Source organism: Moschus berezovskii, chromosome 17, assembly GCF_049115385.1.
Source record: "Moschus berezovskii isolate FMDL1 chromosome 17, NW_MosBer_1.0, whole genome shotgun sequence".
Taxonomy (NCBI): Eukaryota; Metazoa; Chordata; class Mammalia; order Artiodactyla; family Moschidae; genus Moschus; species Moschus berezovskii.
Genome location: NC_142476.1, coordinates 59,860,980 through 59,882,177, shown reverse-complemented (window position 1 = coordinate 59,882,177; position 21,198 = coordinate 59,860,980). Strand labels below are relative to the sequence as shown.

At 44.2% G+C, this 21,198-nt stretch overlaps 1 protein-coding gene across 1 annotated transcript; it reads left to right on the top strand.

Moving 5' to 3' along the window:
- The first annotated feature begins 19,894 nt into the window (after positions 1-19,894).
- C17H1orf202 (chromosome 17 C1orf202 homolog) lies at positions 19,895-20,652 on the top strand. Its single transcript, XM_055418755.2, has one exon. It carries the CDS (start codon positions 20,010-20,012, stop codon positions 20,454-20,456), a length of 447 nt encoding a protein of 148 aa, XP_055274730.2. The 5' UTR covers positions 19,895-20,009; the 3' UTR covers positions 20,457-20,652.
- The last annotated feature ends 546 nt before the right edge of the window (positions 20,653-21,198 follow it).

The following is a 21,198-nucleotide window of genomic DNA, read 5'->3' as shown; positions in this document are numbered from 1 at the left end:
CACGGACTGTATAGTCCATGGGTTCGCAAAGAGTTGGACACAACTGAGTGACTTTCACTATCTCCTAGAACATTTCAACAGATGTTCCCAATAGACCAAGTACCCCCCTCCCACCTTCTCTTTAAAATCTATGGAATTAAAGTATAACATACATTCAGAAAAGGATATAAATCCCAATATAGCTCAACAAATGTTCATAACATGAAATACCTTTGTAACCACCATCAACTCAGGAAGTAAGACACTGCCGCTAACCAGAAGCCCTTCCGCAGCAGCCCCTCTCCTGACTGTTTACAGAATGGATCAGCTTTGCCTGTGTTTTCACCTCACGTAATTGGAATATATTGTTAGACTCAGTGATTAATTTTATGTGCTGACTTGATGGGCCATGAGGTGTCCATATACTTGGTCAAACATTATTTTGGGTGTGTCTGTGAGGGTGTTTTTGGATGAAATGAACTTTTGAGTCCATAGATGGAGGTTGCCCTCCTGCATGTGGATGAGCCCAGCCCAGTGAAGACCTGAAAAGAACAAAAGTCTGAGTGAGCAGAACTCCTCCTGCCTGTCTTTAAAAAAAATTAATTACTTTTTGACGGTGTCAGGTCTTAGTTTTGGCACGCAGGATCGTAGTTGCAGCACTCGGGTTCAGAAGTTTCTGCACACAGCCTTAGTTGCCCCTAGGAACAGCGGATCTTAGTTCCCAGACCAAGGATCAGTCCTGTGTCCCGTGCATTAGAAGGTGGATTCTCAAGCACTGAACCACTAGGGAAGTCCCTTACCTGGCTGTCTTGAGCTGAGACTCAAAGTTTTTCCTGTCTTTGGACTTGAACTCAAACATGGGCTCTTCCAGGTCTCCAACCTACCAGCCTTGGGGTGAAACTTACACCTTCAGCAATCCTGGATCTCCAGCTCACTGACCACAGATCTTGAGACTTTTCAGTTTCCACAACTGTGTGAATCAATTCCTTATAACAAATCACTATATTGATATTTTATTGGTTCTATTTCTCTAAAAAACTCTACATACCCTGCTTGCTTTTGCAGTATTTTAACTTAATGTAATGAGCAAAGTCTGTGTCGATTAACAAACTTGAGCTGAGTATGTGGAGTGCTTATCTAGCATCTGTCAAGTCTTATCAATGAAAATCTTATTTTTCCTATTGTATTTTTTAATTATAATTTTGGAGAGATGGAGGTTTCCAGAGGACTATACATCTTGTTTTCAGTCTAGCTGAAAATTCATGCCTCCCCAAATGAGGACAGTTATAAATGATGGAACCAGTAGGTGTGAAATTTCACTTGGACCCTTAATGCACGGGGTTGAAACCCTGGATCCAAGCCAGTCATCAGAGCTGTGCTGTCTGAATGGATGATTTACCTAATCTGAAGGTGAATGAAAAAACAGACCCAGTCAAAGTAGCAAAGTGAATTTTATCCGATGAAGACTTATGACTGTGGTCCTATATACAGAGCCCCACTTGACTTTCACTTTAATACATCCTTGATAGTCAGTAGGGGTTGGAGGAGCAGGGAGAAAGCTACATCTGGGTTTGGGGTGCCTTGTCCACATTGGTCAATTGGTCAATCATTTATTGGAATATGATCCAGATGCTAGTCAAGGCCTCCCTGTCCATCTGCCTCCTGCATTCATATAATGTCACATTATCCTTGGTATAAAACTTGATCTCTTCACTGGTTTTCAATGGAAATCCATCTGTACCAACAATTTTATGAGTTTTAATAGAATTCTACTGCAGGTTTTGGAGTAGAGGCCTCATGGTAATACAATGGACAGCGCCCTTGTCTTGTTTCCCACCTCTGCTTTGCTTTTCCTCTTTCTCAGAAGCTCCATAAATTACTCTTCTGATCTTAGGGGTAGTAATTTAACAAACATTTTGAGTTTCTTGAGAATGCCCTGCTCAGAATCAGAGCAAGGTGGCGCTTGGTGTGGGTTAAACATGTGTCTTTCCCTCTGCAGCCTGTCCTCCTCTCCTGCTGTCATCCTCTCGTCTTCTTTTTCTTCTTTTGTATTGGGGTATTGCCAACTAACAATGTTGTAATAGTTTGAGTGTACTCCGGGAGTGGTGATGGACAGGGAGGCCTGGCGTGCTGTGATTCATGGGGTCGCGGAGAGTCGGACACGACTGAGCGACTGATGTGATCTGATCTGAATAGTTTCTGGTGAAGAGCAAATGAACCCAACCACGCATACGCTTGTATCCATTCTGCTTCTAATCCTCTCTTCTCTGTTAACTCCTGTTGTGACATCCCCACACTCCACCACCACTGTGGCTTCCTGAGGCTTTGCCTAGAAGAGGCTCCTAGACAAATACAATGTTGCCAACCAACTGGACTTCAATAAAAAAAATTTTTTTTTTATTTACAAAAGTTTTTGAAAAGATGCTCCTAATGCCCCAGCTAATAAATAATAAATGAATTGGTCCTGCTGTCCTGGAGGGAAATCTTCTCCAAGTTTTATCCAATGGAGACTTATGACTGTGGTCCTACATACAGAACCCCACTTGGATTTCACGTTAACGCATCCTTGATAGACAATAGGGGATGGATGAAAGGGGAGAAAGCTACATCTGGGGTAGAACCTGGAATTGCTTGCTTCCTTAGAAGGGATTCCTAATGGGGGACTATGAAAAGGTTTCAGGAAGTTCATGGACCTAGGAAGTTCAGTTCAGTTCAGTTCAGTCGCTCAGTCGTGTCCGACTCTCCGCGACCCCATGAATCACAGCACGCCAGGCCTCCCTGTCCATCACCAGCTCCCGGAGTACACTCAAACTCATGTCCACAGAGTCGGTGATGCCATCCAGCCATCTCATTCACCAACCTCCAAATGAAATCCGGCATTTCCCTCTGTTACAAATAGAGCAACAAACCACAGCAGCACCAGCCGTCCCCTTGACTCTGTCACCAGCAGAAACCACAGATACTCTCTATCACACCCCGATGCTTGGGGTATCAGGGATTACTGTCTGTTCTCATCACTTTCACAATTTTGATAGTTACAGTAGAACTTCTGCTTGATCTTGCTATTAATTATGCTAATAATGAAGCAAGTAGATTATCACAAATTTTTTAAACATTTGATTTGTTTCCTTTATAATCCTATGCAATTTAACACATCTAGAAACAACATTCTTATAAGAGGCCTATACACTTCACCAGACTGCCAAATGAGTCCATGGCACAGAAAAAGTTAAGATACCCCACCATATTCTCAGTTTGGGTCTAAGCTGTGTTCCTTTGCATGGAGTTGCTGCATAGAGTTCACCATAAATATGACTCATGCATCAGAGAACTGCCAAAACATGGGACTCAATAGAACACGGTTGCCTGGAAACTAAAGCCTGATAAGATTGTTACTTTTTTCTTTTTTTAAGGAAAGAAAGCATCAATGCCTACAGCAGGCTGACACTTGGTCTCCTTGCTCCCAGGTACCTCCAAAAACCACCCCTAGAATCTCCAGCTGCCACCAGAGGTCAGAGGGTACGCCCCCCTCCCCTCACTTCCTGACTTGCGTTCTCTTTCACCCCTGGTCTGTGGCTTGTGTGGGTGGTGAGGGTGGGCATCAGTATACTTTGAAATAATCAAAATAATCCTCCTTGTTCTCAAAAATTCATTAAGTACTTCCTACGGACAGGACTTTGGGGCTTCCTTGGTGGCTTAGTGGTAAAGAAGCTGCCTGACAATGCAAGGGACACAGGTTCGATCCCCGGGTCAGGAAGATCCCCTGGAGAAGGAAATGGCAACCCACTCCAGTATGCTTGCCTGGAAAATCACAAGGACAGAGGATCCTGGCAGATTTCAGTCCATGAGGTCACAGACTGAGTGACTAAACAACAACAGACAGGACCGTGAGTTCGGTGTGAGTGTAATACAGTGAACCTCTGTTTCCCCATGAATTCATAATAATGTCTCACGTCTTATTGCACCTAAGAAAGTACTTTCAAGGTGATGGGGTTTAGTTGCTAAGTCATGTTCAACTCTTTGCGACCCCATGGACCCCGCCAGCCTCCTCTGTCCATGGAATTTTCCAGGCAAGAATACTGAAGTGGGTTGCTATTTCCTTCTCCAGAGGATCTTCCTGACCCAAGGATTGAACCCACATCTGCTGCTTGCTTCCCATTTAATCCCCACCCTTTGAAGATGATATTATAATAGTCTCTGTCTTACAAATGAAGAAACTGAAGTCTCAGAAAAGTGAGGAAAGTTGGCCCCACAATAGCTGAGCTAAGGCTTGGAAAAAACCCTTTGCACGTCTGCTGTGACTGCAGGCCTGGGGTCCTGTGCTGTGCCCTGGTGTCAAGACAGCTCCTCTGACCCACTGCTGGGGGTCAGATTCTCTGAATTCCCTTGTGACCGATGGCAGGGGTGGGTATGAATCGTGGCTTCATCAAGGCCCTAGCTTCTCTAGTTAGACCCTTGTGCGTGACCCAGGGGTTAGAAAGGATGGTGACAGTTGCCACCTGGCAGCTTGGAGAAATTCACAGAGCGCATTCTCTCTTGTGCTCCGAGTGGGGGTCTCTTCATAACCTCCAAGGAAAGAAGCCCTCGGAATGCAGCATGAACTTCTGATCCTCCCTGCAGGCCTGAGGGAGCAGTTTTGGCCTCCAGAAAGGTGCACGGTGGTGGAGGAGCCTCAGTTCTCAGGCCCCACCTCACGCGGGGCCCATATCCCATGGGACCCCCCCCCCACCTTCTTCTGTTCCTCAGTTAACCTGCTTCTTGCAGTTTTTCATCTCCCTGAATCTTAACTCCTCAGGTAGACGACCTCCACTCACTCTGTGCTGAGGCTGCTGGAGAGAAGGTGATGAATTCAGCCTGGGTCACGTGGGGTTTAGGAAGACCCAGGGTGATTTGTCCACTTCTGGGAAATACGAATGCAACATTCCTAAGAGCAATAGTCCCCAACCTTTTGAGCATCAGGGACCAGTTTCATGGAAGGCAAGTGTTTCACGAACTGGGGTGGGGTAAGTGGTGGGGAATGGTTTAGGCATGATTCAAACGCCTCATTACATTTATTGCACACTGTATTTTGCAAAGAGTCGGACACGACTGAGCAACTTCACTTTCACCTTTCTATTTCTATTATTATTACATCAGCTCCACGTCAGATCATCAGGCATTAGATCTGGGAGGTTGGGGACCCCTGCCTCAGAAAAATCTAAGCTACCAGCTTGGTACTTTGTTGTGAACACCATTCTGGCTGTGGTTTTAGAATTTGGATGTCAAGGAAAAAGCAAATCCTGTTTCTTCAGACTTCTCAACAACTTCATGCCTGAAAAAGACGAAGTGTTAATGATTTCATTTACAGACCTTGAGGAATGTTACAAAGTGTTAAGTGTTCTACTATGAAGAAGTGAAAATTTAAAAATCTATTTGTATTACTTTCCAAAAATAAAAGAAGTGCAATCAGAGAAACTGTAGTGTTTCTGCCCTCAGAGATACCGGGTGAGCAGTTCACACTTAATAGATTCTGTCACAGAGATTTTTCTCTGTTCTTACAAATGCTTTTGTAGGAGTGGAAAGCTAAAAATAGGGCTGAAGGTAACATGCATAACCTAAAATATACATAATTTGGAAGATCTGCCAGCTACAGTGATTTCAGGGCCTGGTAATTTTCTGCTGAATACTAGCTGTTTTGATGATAGCCCTAAATTTTTCAGGTTACAATGCTGCTTAGCACACAGCACTGTCAGATTTTAATTCGTGTTATCTTGGTAGTCGAACATATGTGTGTGTGGCCTTCCAGGGGAGGTAGCAGTTCTCATTCATAGGGTATAATATGACTTTGGATTTAAGAAATCCAAATTCTGGTTTGATTTTCTGGAGCATTATTATATGACCTTGAGAAATAGCTTCACGTGGCTGCTAAAAAACCTGTCTGTTCTATCCCTGAGAATGGATGGGACCCGCACCTGACAGGGGTTTGAGTGTATTGAAGAGATGGGTATTTCCACATTTCTATGTATGTGAAGCTCAGGAGTGACATGCCCTCACCCTGAATTGACATGACTTTTTGGGTCCACCCACATGTACCTGACCAGAATCTCTGACCCAATCCCAGTTTCTGAGGGAGACAACTTCTCTGATGTACTCTGAGTTCTAGACTCTGTCCTGGGAGGAGTGAGGTCATTTATTATGGGGAGTGGGGGCTAGGGCAGTTCTTAGGGAAGTGGGGGTTGGGGGGCAAGAATCCATCTCTATCTCCCTGAGTCTTCCTCGTGGTGAGTGGTCTGGTCTGTGGATGACCTGCAGGAAACACAGCAACATGCAGAGCTGGGGCTGCTCCTGGGAGCTGGGAGAACCAGCTCCTGTGTGCAAAAGAAAGCTATACTGCAATGACGTCTTCCAATGTCCCATCCCTTCTCCTCACCTCCACAGGCTGGAAAAGTTTCCAAAACATGCCTGGACCTAATATTTCACTGGCTAGTGTCTGAACTACAGACATTTCAGCCTTTGTTTCTTTTCAGAAACAATATTAGCCACGCACCCAAATATTTTCTCTTGAAACTGCCAGGCTATTGAGTGTTTAAGAAAGAATTTGTTGACTGAAACAAATGTTTCGGGTTTCCTGAAACAAGACATTTGCCAAAGCAAAAGAAGCCCTTGGCCAAGTCTTTTCCTACAAAGCGGAAATTGGAGCAAAGCTGCTTCTCCTAACCATCTAGGGTTCAGCCCGTTTAGGTGAATCGCCTGGATTTTCTGCCCCACTGCCTCAGGGGTTTCTGACAATCATGCAGCAAACTGCTGCAATTGTCCACGTGATGTTGACAGCAAAGTTTTTGGTGCCAAAGGCCAACAAGGAGTTGAGGGGCTGGAAATTGTTGTCCAGCTGATTTCTTCATGATAATGGGTATCCGTGAGAGCCTCCCAGCTGCCCTTGAAATAAAGCAGATTTGGTTGACCCCTTCTTAACTTACAGGTTTCCCAGGTGGCTCAAGTGGTAAAGAAACTGCCTGCCAATGCAGGAGACCTGGGTTTGATCCCTGGGTTGGGAAGATCCTCTGGAGAAGGGAATGGCTACCTATTCCAGTATTCATGCTTTGAGAATCCTACAGACAGAGCAGCCTGACCGACCACCACCGCCACCTCCCCGCCCCGATAGCAGCACTCTTTACAAAACCAAGATATGGAAGCAACCTGTCCATCAACAGATGAATGGATAAAGATGTGGTACACATATGTACTGCTGCTGCTGTTGCTAAGTCACTTCAGTCGTGTCCGATTCTGTGTGACCCCATAGGCGGCAGCTGACCAGGCTCCGCTGTCCCTGGGATTCTCCAGGCAAGAACACTGGGGTGGGCTGCCATTTCCTTCTCCAATGTGTGAAAGTGAAAAGTGAAAGTGAAGTCGCTCTACTCAGCCACAAAAAAGGGCAAAAATTTTGCCGTTTGAGGCAACACGGATGTACTTGGATACTAAATGAAGAAAGTCAGAAAGACAAATACTGTGTGATATCACTTATAGGTGGAGTCTAAAAATACAACAATCTAGTAATTACAACCAAAAATAGACTCAGGGAACAAGCTAGTGCTTACCAGTGGAGGGGGCAGGGGCAATAAATTGCATCAAAATTGTTAAAAATAAATTTAAAAATCCCCCTTTTTATATCTTCCTTATAACAAATAAAGTAGGCTGGCGTCATCTAAAAGAATAACAAAGATAGCAAAACAAAAACGGAAATGAGAAAAACCACAAAAATCACTCAAAGATTATAAAAAATTATGTTTACAAACTATAGGTCACTGACCGTACTCTAACTAATGTGATTGACAAGCACACAGACCTGGTTCCTTTGAACACTCTGGTTTAAAATAATTGGATTCTTTTTTTTTTTTTTTTACAGTTAAAAGTATTTTTATTAAAAAAGCACAAATGCAAAGAAATGAACAGAGGAAAAATTATGCGTCGAACCTGGACTGGTCACTTATGATAATATACATGCTACAATTCCATTCTCCCCAATCATTCCACCTTCACCCTCTCCCACAGAGTCCCAAAGACTGTTCTAAATGCCTATGTCTCTTTTGCAGTCTCTTATACAGGGTTCAGGTTACCATTTTTCTAAATTCCATATATATGCGTTAATATACAGTATTGATGTTCTTCTTTCTGGCTTACTTCACTCTGTATAATTGGCTCCAATTTCATCCACCTCATTAAAACTGATTCAAATGCATTCTTTTTGATGGCTGAAAAATACTCCATTGTGTATATGTACCAAAGCTTTCTTATCCATTCATCTGCAGATGGACATCTAGGTTGCTTCCATGTCCTGGCTATTATAAACAGTGCTGCAATGAACATTGGAGTACATGTGTCTCTTTCAATTCTGGTTTCCTCGGTGTGTATGCCCAGGAGTGCGATCGCTGGATCATATGGCAGTTCTATTTCCAGTTTTCTGAGGAATCTCCACACTGTTCTCCATAGTGGCTGTACTAGTTTGCATTCCCACCAACAGTGTAAGAGGGTTCCCTTCTCTCCACACCCTCTCCAGCATTTATTGCATGTAGACTTTTGGATAGCAGCCATTCTGACTGGTGTGAAATGGTATCTCATTGTGGTTTTGATTTGCATTTCTCTGATTATGAGGGATGTTGAGCATTTTTTCATGTGTTTGTTAGCCATCTTTATGTCTTCTTTGGAGAAATGTCTGTTTAGTTCTTTGGTCCATTTTTTGATTGGGTCACTTAGTTTTCTGGAATTAAGCTGCAGGAGCTGCTTGTATAATTTGGAGATTAATCCTTTATCAGTTGCTTCATTTGCTATTATTTTCTCCCATTCTGAAGGCTGTCTTTTCACCTTGCTTCGAGTTTCCTTTGCTGTGCAGAAGCTTTTGATTTTAATTAGGTCCCATTTGTTTATTTTTGCTTTTATTTCCAATATTCTGGGAGGTGGGTCTTGGAGGATCCTGCTGTGATTTATGTCGGAGAGTGTTTTGCCTACGTTCTCCTCTAGGAGTTTTATAGTTTCTAGTCTTACATTTAGATCTTTAATCCATTTTGAGTTTATTTTGGTGTATGGTGTTAGGAAGTGTTCTAGTTTCATTCTTTTACAAGTGGCTGACCAGTTTTCCCAGCACCACTTGTTAAAGAGACTGTCTTTTCTCCATTTTATATTCTTGCCTCCTTTGTCGAAGATAAGGTGTCCATAGGAGCGTGGGTTTATCTCTGGGCTTTCTATTTTGTTCCATTGATCTATATTTCTGTCTTTATGCCAGTACCATACTGTCTTGATGACTGTGGCTTTGTAATAGAGCCTGAAGTCTGGCAGGTTAATTCCCCCAGTTCCATTCTTCTTCCTCAAAATTGCTTTAGCTATTCGAGGTTTTTTGTATTTCCATACAAATTGTGAGATTATTTGTTCTAGTTCTGTGAAAAATATTGTTGGTAGCTTGATAGGGATTGCATTGAATGTATAAATTACTTTGGGTAGTATACTCATTTTTACAATATTTATTCTTCCAATCCACGAACACGGTATATTTCTCCATCTATTAGTCTCCTCTTTGATTACTTTCACTAGTGTTTTATAGTTTTCTATGTACAAGTCTTTTGTTTCCTTAGGTAGATATATTCCTAAGTATTTAATTGTTTTCGTTGCAACAGTGAATGGAATAGTTTCCTTAATTTCTCTTTCTATTTTCTCATTATTAGTGTATAGGAATGCAAGGGATTTCTGTGTGTTGATTTTATATCCTGCAACGTTACTGTAATCATTGATTAGCTCTAGTAGTTTTCTGGTAGAGTCTTTAGGGTTTTCTGTGTAGAGGATCATGTCATCAGCGAACAGTGAAAGCTTTACTTCTTCTTTTCCAATTTGTATTCCTTTTATGTCTTTTTCTGCTCTGATTGCTGTGGCCAAAACTTCCAGAACTATGTTGAATAGTAGTGGTGAGAGTGGGCACCCTTGTCTTGTTCCTGACTTTAGGGGAAATGCTTTCAGTTTTTCACCATTGAGGATAATGTTTGCTGTGGGTTTGTCATATATAGCTTTTATTATGTTGAGGTATGTCCCTTCAATTCCCACTTTCTGGAGGGTTTTTATCAAAAATGGATGTTGAATTTTGTCGAAGGCTTTCTCTGCATCTATTGAGATAATCATATGATTTTTATTTTTCAGTTTGTTAATGTGGTGTATTACGTTGATTGATTTGCGGATATTGAAGAATCCTTGCATTCCTGGGATAAAGCCCACTTGGTCATGATGTATGATCTTCTTAATGTGTTGTTGGATTCTGATTGCTAGAATTTTGTTAAGGATTTTTGCATCTATGTTCATCAGTGATATTGGCCTATAGTTTTCTTTTTTTGTGGGGTCTTTACCAGGTTTTGGGATTAGGGTGATGGTGGCCTCATAGAATGAGTTTGGAAGTTTCCCTTCCTCAGCTATTTTCTGGAAGAGTTTGAGTAGAATAGGTGTTAGCTCTTCTCTAAATTTTTGGTAGAATTCAGGTGTGAAGCTGTCTGGACCTGGGCTTTTGTTTGCTGGGAGATTTTTGATTACAGTTTCAATTTCTGTGCTTGTGATGGGTTTGTTCAGATTTTCTATTTCTTCCTGGTTCAGTTTTGGAAAGTTGTACTTTTCTAGGAATTTGTCCATTTCTTCCAGGTTATTCATTTTATTGCCATATAATTGCTGATAGTATTCTCTAATAATCCTTTGTATTTCTGTGTTGTCAGTTGTGATCTCTCCATTTTCATTTCTAATTTTATTGATTTGGTTCTTCTCCCTTTGTTTCTTGATGAGTCTGGCTAGTGGTTTGTCAATTTTATTCACCTTCTCAAAGAACCAGCTTTTGGCTTTGTTGATTTTTGCTATGGTCTCTTTTGTTTCTTTTGCATTTATCTCTGCCCTAATTTTTATGATTTCTTTCCTTCTACTGACCCTGGGGTTCTTCATTTCTTCCTTTTCTAGTTGCTTTAGATGTAGAGTTAGGTTATTTAGTTGACTTTTTTCTTGTTTCTTGAGGTGTGCCTGTATTGCTATGAACTTCCCCCTTAGCACTGCTTTTACAGTGTCCCAGAGGTTTTGGGTTGTTGTGTTTTCATTTTCATTCATTTCTATGCATATTTTGATGTCTCTTTTGATTTCTTCTATGATTTGTTCATTATTCAGCAGCGTGTTGTTCAGTCTCCATATGTTGGCACTTTTAATAGTTATTCTCCTGTAATTGAGATCTAATCTTACTGCATTGTGGTCAGAAAAGATGCTTGGAATAATTTCAATTTTTTTGAATTTACCTAGGCTAGATTTATGTCCCAGGATGTGATCTATCCTGGAAAAGGTTCTGTGTGCGCTTGAGAAAAAGGTGAAATTCATTGTTTTGGGGTGAAATGTCCTATAGATATCTATTAGGTCTAACTGTTCTATTATATCATTTAAAGATTGTGTTTCCTTGTTAATTTTCTGTTTAGTTGATCTATCCATAGATGTAAGTGGGGTGTTAAAATCTCCCACTATTATTGTGTTATTGTTAATTTCCCCTTTCATACTTGTTAGTAATTGTCTTACATATTGCGGTGCTCCTATGTTAGGTGCATAAATATTTATAATTGTTATATCTTCTTCTTGGATTGATCCTTTGATCATTATGTAGTTTCCTTCTTTGTCTCGTTTCACAGCCTTTGTTTTAAAGTCTATTTTATCCGATATGAGTATTGCTACTCCTGCTTTCTTTTGGTCTCTATTTGCATGGACTATCTTTTTCCAGCCCTTCACTTTCAGTCTGTATGCATCCCTCGTTTTGAGGTGGGTCTCTTGCAGACAACATATATGGGGGTCTTGTTTTTGTATCCATTCAGCCAGCCTTTGTCTTTTGGTTGGGGCATTCAACCCATTTACGTTTAAGGTAATTATTGAAAAGTACGATCCCGTAGCCATTTTCTTTATTGCTTTGGGTTCAAGTTTATACACTCTTTCTGTGATTCCTGTCTATAGAAGATCCTTTAGCATTTGTTGGAGAGCTGGTTTGGTGATGCTGAATTCCCTCAGCTTTTGCTTGTCTGTAAAGCTTTTGATTTCTCCTTCATATTTGAATGAGATCCTTGCTGGGTATAGTAATCTGGGCTGTAGGTTATTTTCTTTCATCACTTTAAGTATATCTTGCTACTCCCTTCTGGCCTGAAGAGTTTCTGTTGAAAGATCAGCTGTTATCCTTATGGGAATCCCCTTGAGTGTTATTTTCTGCTTTTCCCTTGCTGCTTTTAATATTTGTTCTTTGTGTTTGATCTTTGTTAATTTGATTAATATGTGTCTTGGAGTATTTCGCCTTGGGTTTATCCTGTTGGGGACTCTCTGGATTTCTTGGACTTGGGTGATTATTTCTTTCCCTATTTTAGGGAAGTTTTCAACTATTATCTCCTCAAGTATTCTCTCATGGTCTTTCTTTTTGTCTTCTTCTTCTGGGACTCCTATGATTCGAATGTTGGAGCGTTTAACATTGTCCCAGAGGTCTCTAATATTGTCCTCATTTCTTTTAATTCATTTTTCTTTTTTCCTCTCTGTTTCATTTATTTCTACAATTCTATCTTCTAGTTCGCTTATCCTGTCTTCTGCCTCTGTTATTCTACTGTTTGTTCCCTCCAGAGTGTTTCTGATCTCATCTATTGCATTATTCATTGTATATTGACTCTTTTTTATTTCTTCTAAGTCCTTATTAAATCTTTCTTCCATCTTCTCAATCCTTTTCTCCAGGTTATTTATCTGTAACTCCATTTTACTTTCAAGATTTTGAATCATTTTCACCATCAAAATTTGAAATTCTTTATCAGGTAGATTCCCTATATCTTCTTCTTTTGTTTGTGTTGGTGGGCAATTATCTTGTTCCTTTACTTGCTGGGTATTTCTCTGCCTCTTCATCTTGCTTATATTGCTTTGCTTGGGGTGTCCTTTCCCTCTTCTTGCAGTTTGTGGAGTTCTCTTTATTATGTAGTTTCTTCGCTGTGTGTGGGGTTGGACAGGTGACTTGTCCGGGTTCCCTGGTTAGGGAAGCATGTGTCAGTGTTCTGGTAGGTGGAGCTGGATTTCTTCTCTTTCCTTTAGAAGACAATGGGCTGCTTTTCTGGGAGCCTGATGTCCTCTGCCAGTATTCAGAAGTGGTTTTGTGGACTTTACTCCACGTTCAAATGTTCTTTTGATGAATTTGTGGGGAAGAAAGTGGTCTCGCCGTCTTGTTCCTTCCTCCCCAGAACACTGGATTCCTATATTCCACCTGGTCGTGGAGTATCCCTTCCCAGCCGCTCCAGCAAGGCGCAGCCGCTGTACCCTACCTTGGACGAGGGGTATCTCCTCAAGGCCGCCCCTCCTGCTTTGAATGTGGATCAGCTCCTCTCGGCCCTCCGGTGCCCAAGCAGCCACCACCTCCTGGACGTGGTACAGCTCTTCTCGGCCACCGCCCCAACCGTGGGCGCGGGGCAGCTCCTCTCAGCCACGATTCTGCACGTGGTCGGTTGCGCCGGGAGCCGGGCGTCTCTCGCGTCTGCGCCGCCGGGAGCCGGGCGTCTCTCCAATGTAGTAGATTTCTATTGGGCAGTCCTTCCAGCACCCTTTTCCGACTGTTTAACAATGTTGGAGTCAACAGAGCTTGTTTTCCTCAAAGTTCTTCCAGCCTGAAATTGAACAGCCTAGGCCTTAGTTACTCTTAAAATAATTGGATTCTATTCCCAGAAACCCAGCATAGCTTTGTCTTGGTCCCTTTCGTACAAGTTCCCTATTTCCATGGGGCCAGAACCTTCCTGTTTCCCAATATAGCATCTAATTGTGTATCTTGTCCTGCCTTCAAGAACACTGTGAAAGCTTCTTCTCTCATAAAAAAAATCCTAAACTTCCCCCACCCCAAAACCCCCAAGCAAACCCATATCTTTGCCTGGTTCAAACCTTCCTGCCCTCTCTGCCCCAATCTGGTAGTACCTAGTTTTCTTCCTGGGAGGGCAAGTCAAATTCTCAGTTGATTCACAAGGCAGGGTTATGATCACAAGCCTTTCCTGGTGTAGCCTGCTGTCTCCGCTAGCCATGGATCCTTCCACAGCAAAGTACACACCAGTGTCCTCATCAGTGAAATGGGATACTCTTTCTACCCCATAGGCCTGTTGTGGGGCTGAAATGATATCATGCCTGTAATACCCCTTATGGGACAGTGTGGTGTAAAATGGCAAGAAATGGATGATGGGAATGATGATGTAATGATGGCGGTGATGAAGGCACTGATTCTGTTGATGCTGATTCAGGACTACGTCTCCTCCTTCCTCACTCACCCACCCACCACCTCTGATCTTGCATGAAAGTCATCCTTCAAAGGTCTAGATTATAACAATAGAAATGAACTCAATGTAGGGAGGTGAAAAGGTTTTCTCTGAGGTGGAGACATCTCTCTATAGGAAAATTCCAATCCGACTGAGGTGGGCAAGATCCTGGAGTCAGGTATCTACAGGTGGTGAAGAATCCGTAGAAAGGGGACTCCTTTGCCATGAACAAGGGAGAGGAATATTCTTTTTGTTTTTTCTTCTTATGAGGAAGAGGAAAGAAAAGTGGAGATCAGAGAGGAGAGTGGCAGGGTTGGAAAGAGCTAGGAAGAGTGATAAAGTCGGTGAAGGCCATGGATGCTCCACAGAGGTGAACACTTTGACATTAAATGTTACCTGGGACATCATTTGTATTTTTGTGTTTGTGATTTGTGATCCTGTTATTGAGTTCCTGCTCCAAAATTTCCATGAAAATCTATGAACTTTGGAATATTTCATGCTTTATGTGGGAAGGAGTTTGTGAAAGTCAGAGAGAGAAGTACATTGGGAGACGAAGGAGTTGCAGAAATCCTGGGAAGAATTCTTTGAATTTCCACAGGCTATGGTTTTGGGGGCTTCCAAGGGTTGGCCTGTTTGATATCAAGGCTGTACTAACATTGCAGTAGCCTTGACATCCTGATGATAAGATCTACCTACGCACAGTAAAAGGAAGAGAATCTGGTTCTCTCATGGTCACTATAATATTCAGTAGGGTACAAACATTCGAGGGTGTAATTACCCAATGTCCTTGGATGCAGATCCTGGAATTTGCTTTCCTAATATGGAAACCAGGCCTTTCCTAGGGTGCATTTGTTTCATCACAATTTTATCTCAACATATCTGGATAAAACACTGGTTTTTATAATAAAGAGCGATTTTGAAATAGTCACCTTGGGAAGTCTATATACTAGAATGAGGTCAACATCCACAGAGAAGAGGCAAAATCTGTTCTATTTTGTTCGGTAAATACCCCACTTCTGGCCCAGTTATCTGGGGAATGGCAGGGGTCACCCTTGGTGGTCTCACTCTCCCACTTCATGTCTCTGCTAACAAACATGTCACTTTTCACATGTCACGTGTCACAGGGAATGATGTCCCTGGGCTCACCTTGCTGGATCCAAGTGCTGACATAATCTGCTCCTGGGGCTCAGCTGATGCTGCTCTGCCTGGACCTGGTGGAGCAGTCAGCAGGTGTCCGAGACAGGGCAGTGTTAGGCTAGAGAAGTGAGGACGGTTATCTCATGGTCCGGGTCCGCTTGGCACAAAGCTCACTCCCACAGAGCTAACTGACCTTTCACTGTCCACACCACAAAAAACCCGAAGCCATCTGTTTTCTATCCCATGTCTCTGCATCCCAAATTTTCCTGGGAATGTGTCCAGGAGTTGGAGCTCCCAGAGCTTGCCATGAGCTACAGGCCTTCAGAAAAGGAGACTCTGCTGGGACTCATGTTGGGAGAAACTGTGTGTGCTAGAAGTGTTGGGGTGGGAGATGGGAGCATGAAGATGGAGAGGATTCCACAGCGGTGGCGCCAGTACCTCTCAAGCACCTGCTTTGTGTCAGGCACGGCGTTAGGGCCTGACATGCCCTGTCTCTTTGTTCCTCACAATGGATGACAGCGTGAGTTAGGTGGGACCAGCGGCTCTGTGCTCTGATGAGACAGCTGAGGTTGAGAGAGTTTCCATGCCTTACTCAAGGCACGTTGCTAACTCTGAATCAGGTCTGAATGACCCCAAAGCTAATGCTCTTAACCGTGCTATTCTGTCTCTTTTTCTGTGTTTGGAGGGGGCAGGTACCAAGGACTCTGTCTACATCTGTTGTCCCTTCTTGCTCTTCCTAACTTTGGGGACTCCAGGTCTCTGGTGCTATTCTGGGTATGTGGATTAGGACAAGGTGGGTCCGAGAAGCCTGATTCTGCTGGGCTCCAGGCCATGGGAAGTGCTGCAGCCTCTGACCAGCGTTGGGTCCAGGAGATCTGCTGAGGGACCTGGAGGAAACCCCCTCAAAGTGCCTTAATGGAGTGTGCCCTGGACTCTCCGCAGGATCCTAGTAGGGTAGCAAGTGAAAATACAGAAACCCTGTTAAATTTGCATTTCAGGTAAATAATTCTTTAATAGACATACAGCCTATGCAATATTTAGGATACACTTATTCTAAAATACTATTTGTTGATTATCTGAAATTCAAATTTTAAAAAATAATTTTTATTTTAACTAGTTTATCTTTGGCTGTGCTGGGTCTTCGTTGCTGTGTGCGTAGGTCTTCTCTAGTTGCAGTAAGCAGGGGCTACTCTCTAGCTGCTGTGCATGGGCTTCTCATCCTGGTGGCTTCTCTTATTGCAGAGCACGGGTTCTAGGCTCTAGGCATGTGGGCTTCAGTAGTTGCAGCAGAAAGGCTCAGTAGTTGTGCTGCATGGGCTTTAGCTGCTCTGTGGCATGTGGAATCTTCCCAGACCAGGGATCAAACCCGTGTCCCCTGCATTGGCAGCAGATTCTTATCCACTGCACCACCAGGGAAGTCCTGAAATTCAAATTTAACTAAGCATCCTGTATTTTATCTGGCAACCCTAGACTCAGTGTCCTCTCGGACCGAGTAGCTGTGCAGGTGACAGGTATCTCAAAATTCCAAACTGTAAGCCAGGCCGGAGGCTCTGTTTGAGGCTGCCCAGACTTTCCATGTGGCCTGGGCACACAGGGGCCTCAGAGCAGTGGCAGATGCATAGGCCTGGCAGGAGTCACACAGAGGGCATCCATACAGTGAACCTTACAAGGAGGAGCCTGTGCACAGAGGTGTGCCAAGGTGCCAAGCCTGTGCCAAGGTGATCCTTCCTGGCAGAATGGAATGACCGAGGAACAAGAAGGGGATTTGAGGCAGAATAAAATAGGAGGCAAAGCCAGTCAGCCAGTATGTTAGTTTGCTAGGGTTGCCATAACAAAATATCATAGATCAGGTGGCTAAACAATAGAAATTAATTTTCTCACAATTCTGGAGGTTGGAAGTCCAAAATCAAGGTGTTGGCAGGTTTGGTTTTTTATGCAGCCTCTCTCCTTGGCATGTAGGAGGCCACTTTCTTCCTATGTCTTCACATGGTCTTCCCTTTCTGAGTGTCTGTGTCCTAAGTTTCATATAAGCACATCAGTCACATTGGATTACTGCTCATCATCAGCACCTCATTGTAACTTAATTACCTATTTGGACTCTATCTTCAAATATAGTTGCATTCTGAGGTTCTAGGGGTTCAGACTTCAATATATGAACTTTGGTGGTGGTGGGGTACATAATTCAGTTCATAGCAGCCAGAAAAAGATTCCGGAAGCATGAGAGTTGGCTTGTGAAGGGAAATGGCTCCGTCATGGTGCCCTGGGGACCTTGTGCACATCCACAAAGGACACAGGCCAGGCTTGACTTGTTGCTGAATCTAAATCTTGGCAGAACACTCTGTAATCTTCCTGGAGCATGAGGGCATGCAAGGCTTGTAAGGAGCAGCAAGACCATTTTCTACTTGCCTCCTTTCTTCCTAGGAGGCTGTTGTGAGAGTTTCTTATCCCCTCTCAGGTTCCCATGATGCATGAGACTTTCTGCCTTGTCCTCTGGCTCCTGGGCCCAGTTGCAGCCTGTAAACTAGCTGCAGCATGGCATCAGCTTCTCAGCAACAGGGTTTGCTTTGCAGTCACCTGGCCCTTCTCTTCCAATGCTGCCCTGTGTACGGCTGTGGGAAGGTGGTGTCCTTGGCTGCTCCTCCTTGCACTGTACATGTAAACAATCTGTCTGAACTGGGGCTTGTTGTTTCATTACCAATTGTACCAACTAGGACTTACCTTGTGCTCACTGTCTGGTTCCGGTGGCAGGAAGCACAGACGGCGTGAATACAAGAAAAGAGGCATTCATGGAGAGTTGGGGAAGGAGTGACTAAAACATAAAGCAGTTCTTAAAGGGAAATGGCGTGTGGGGTTTGGTTCTATGTAGACAGGCCAAGGTGAGAGGGACATTTACTGTTATGGTGTGCTCAGGGATGATGGGAATGGACAGGCTCCTGTCAAGATAATTAGAAGATTTTAAAGTTGCTAGAAAAAAAGGCTGAATAGCTGAGTTTTTTTTTTTCTCCCTCCTCCTGTTTTGTGTTTTCTTTTTTTATCCAAAGGCCACACAAGTATTAAATGTTGACCCTTAACTATTAACTGTGGACATTTTTGATGATAAATGTACCAGAAGAAGGAATGCTATACTGGTAGGGTGAATAGTTGAAAGCTCAACAGCAGCAGTCATTTACTATCCTGGGTTCAAAGAATCTGGGATTCAAATCATAGCTCCTTAGTTTACAAGTTATGTTATCTCAGGTAAAAGATTTTACCTCTCCAAGCTTTAGTTTTCTTAATCAGCAAAGTGGGAATTTTTCATTTGGGAACCACTTTGAATTGTTGCGAGGAGTGTGTAAATAATTTATTGCACACTTAACATGTGCCTAGTGCTTTATGTATTTTATCTCGTTTAATTCTCACAACAACTCCCAGAGAGGTAGGATTGTTATTATGTCAGTTTTACAAATGAATAAACTGCAGCACTAAGAGGTTAAGTAACGTGCCCAAAGTTAAAGCTAGTAACTGTGAGAGCCAGAATTCAAACTCAAGCAGACTCACTCCTGAGCCTGCTCATTTGTCAGTGGGCCACAAAATAAAGCAGGAAAATTATGCAAAATATTATTAGGGTGCTTAGCACATATAAGCATGACACATGGTAGCCATTATTTTAGCTTTTCCTTAGTTGAATTTAACGAAATTAACAAATGCAAAAATGTATACAAAGAAGCAGAAAAAAAAGTTTTCTTTTTTGTATCTGTGTTTTTCAAAAATTCCTTAAAAATCTTACGTGCGCCATCAGAAAAAATTACTGGGGAAAAAGAAAAAAATTCAGTGATAATCCTACAAGGAAAGAGATGTTTGCTGCTGCTGCTAAGTCACTTCAGTCGTGTCCGACTCTGTGTGACCCCATAGACGGAAGCCCACCAGGCTCCCCCGTCCCTGGTATTCTCCAGGCAAGAACACTGGAGTGGGTTGCCATTTCCTTCTCCAATGTGTGAAAGTGGAAAGTGAAAAGTGAAAGTGAAGTCGCTCAGTCGTGTCCGACCCTTAGCGACCCCACGGACTGCAGCCTACCAGGCTCCTCCATCCATGGGATTTTCTAGGCAATAGTACTGGAGTGGCTTGCCATTGCCTTCTCCGGAAAGAGATGTTTAGGTGAAGAAAATCAGGTTTTGAGAGTTTTCCAGAAACTCTGGTTTCCTGCTGGCTGAAAATACAGCACACCTGAAACCAGTCCACAAACTATTAGAAGCCTCCAGGGCAACAAGAGCGTGGGGCTGATTTCTAAGTGATCAGTGAAGGCTGTGCAGCCTAATATGGTAAATGTGGCTCTGGACCTCAGGAACCTCCTAGGGCCCTTCTGGTCTGTTTGAGGCCCTGTCTGAAGATCACTCAACAGCGAACTCCGCCGGCTTACTTACTGGTGGCTGGAGGAACCGTGGCGGGCTCTGGATCCTGGGATAGGGTTCGTGCTTGGTACCCTGAGAGCATGCCTCAACCTGGCATTGTGCAGTCAGCGTTCGGGTCTCCTTGGTAACATCTACTGGGTAAGGCCATTGGGCGCACCCGGGAAGGGGCACAAAGGACTCGAGCGGCCCTGTCGCGTTCTGAGGCCGCTGCCTAGCCGCCCGGCCCATGTGTTCCCGAGTCTCAGGCCGTGGCCCCAGTCCGACGCGCTCGCAGGAGAGGCCCGGGCCCGGCATGGCGGACGCGCGGCGCGGCGGGGTGCGGCCCGGGCTGCTGGGGAGGATGGCGCCCCTCGGGCGGGACGGCCCGCCGCGCGCCGAGCCCGAGGCGGCGGGGCGGCGCGCGGCCGGCGACGGCGGCTCCGGCTCGGGCTGCTGGTGCTGGCGGCGGCTCTTCCGGCGGGGTGCGGCCCGCGGCCCGCGCAGGAAGAAGGCGCGGTACGCGAGGCCCGGGCCAGCGGCCCAGGAGCGCGGCCGCTGGGGCCCCGCGAGCCTGCGGAGGCTGCTGCAGAGGCTGGTGGCGTGGAGGCGGCGCTACCTGCGGCGCGGGGAGCGGTGCGCGAGGCTGGAGGAGATCCCGCTGCTGGTGCTGGACCGCGCGCAGGCCCGCGACTAGGCCGCGGCCGCCCGGAACCCTGCCCCGCCTCCTGCAGCCAGAGCTTTGATTTTGTTTTGTTTAGTGAAGGCAAGATATGAAAATAAACCCAGTTCCATTTGAATGAAAGGATGCGGGTGTTTTTTTTTTTTTTTGGCGGGGATGGTGGGAGGGCATGCGTTTGAAACCAAGGTTTTAGTGATGTGAACTAGCTTAACTCTCCTCCTCTGGGGACTGGGGCCTTGATGCAGTAACGGATCAGGAGGTAGTCGCCGCAGAGGCCCAGGGATCCCTCTGATCCCTGCATATTCTCTGGCGGTTGCTGCCAGGCAAGGAAGAGCTGAAAAATGAACCGGGGGCTCATCTTTCCCTGAACACCCCAGAAGAAGGTGGGAGGGGCAGTGGTCTTCAATTGGAGGCAGGCCCTCTGGGATTAAAACATTTTTGTTTTTCTTTTAAAGAGGGATGCTTGAAGTCTTCACCTCACACTACCAACAGCAAATCCTGCTTTGATCTTTAGTTTACAGGCGTTTATGAACCCGTGTAAACCAACATTAGGGCCAAGGCCTGGTGGCTAATGCTGGGGTTTGAAAACTTGTGCTGGAGATAAAAGTGCAAAGGGAGAGGAATCCGGGAGATGCCTGGATGCGTCTTTAACTTCTTCCTCTTCCTCATTAATAAAAACTTGCTAATGATACTCTGTATCTACAGGCCTGCAAGGATAAAAGTAAAATATTAGAAGTGAAAGTGCTCAAAGTACACT

Bases quoted from the DNA above. Each gene is read 5' to 3' on its own strand.
- C17H1orf202 (XM_055418755.2), top strand. From the start codon at position 20,010: ATGTGTTCCCGAGTCTCAGGCCGTGGCCCCAGTCCGACGCGCTCGCAG.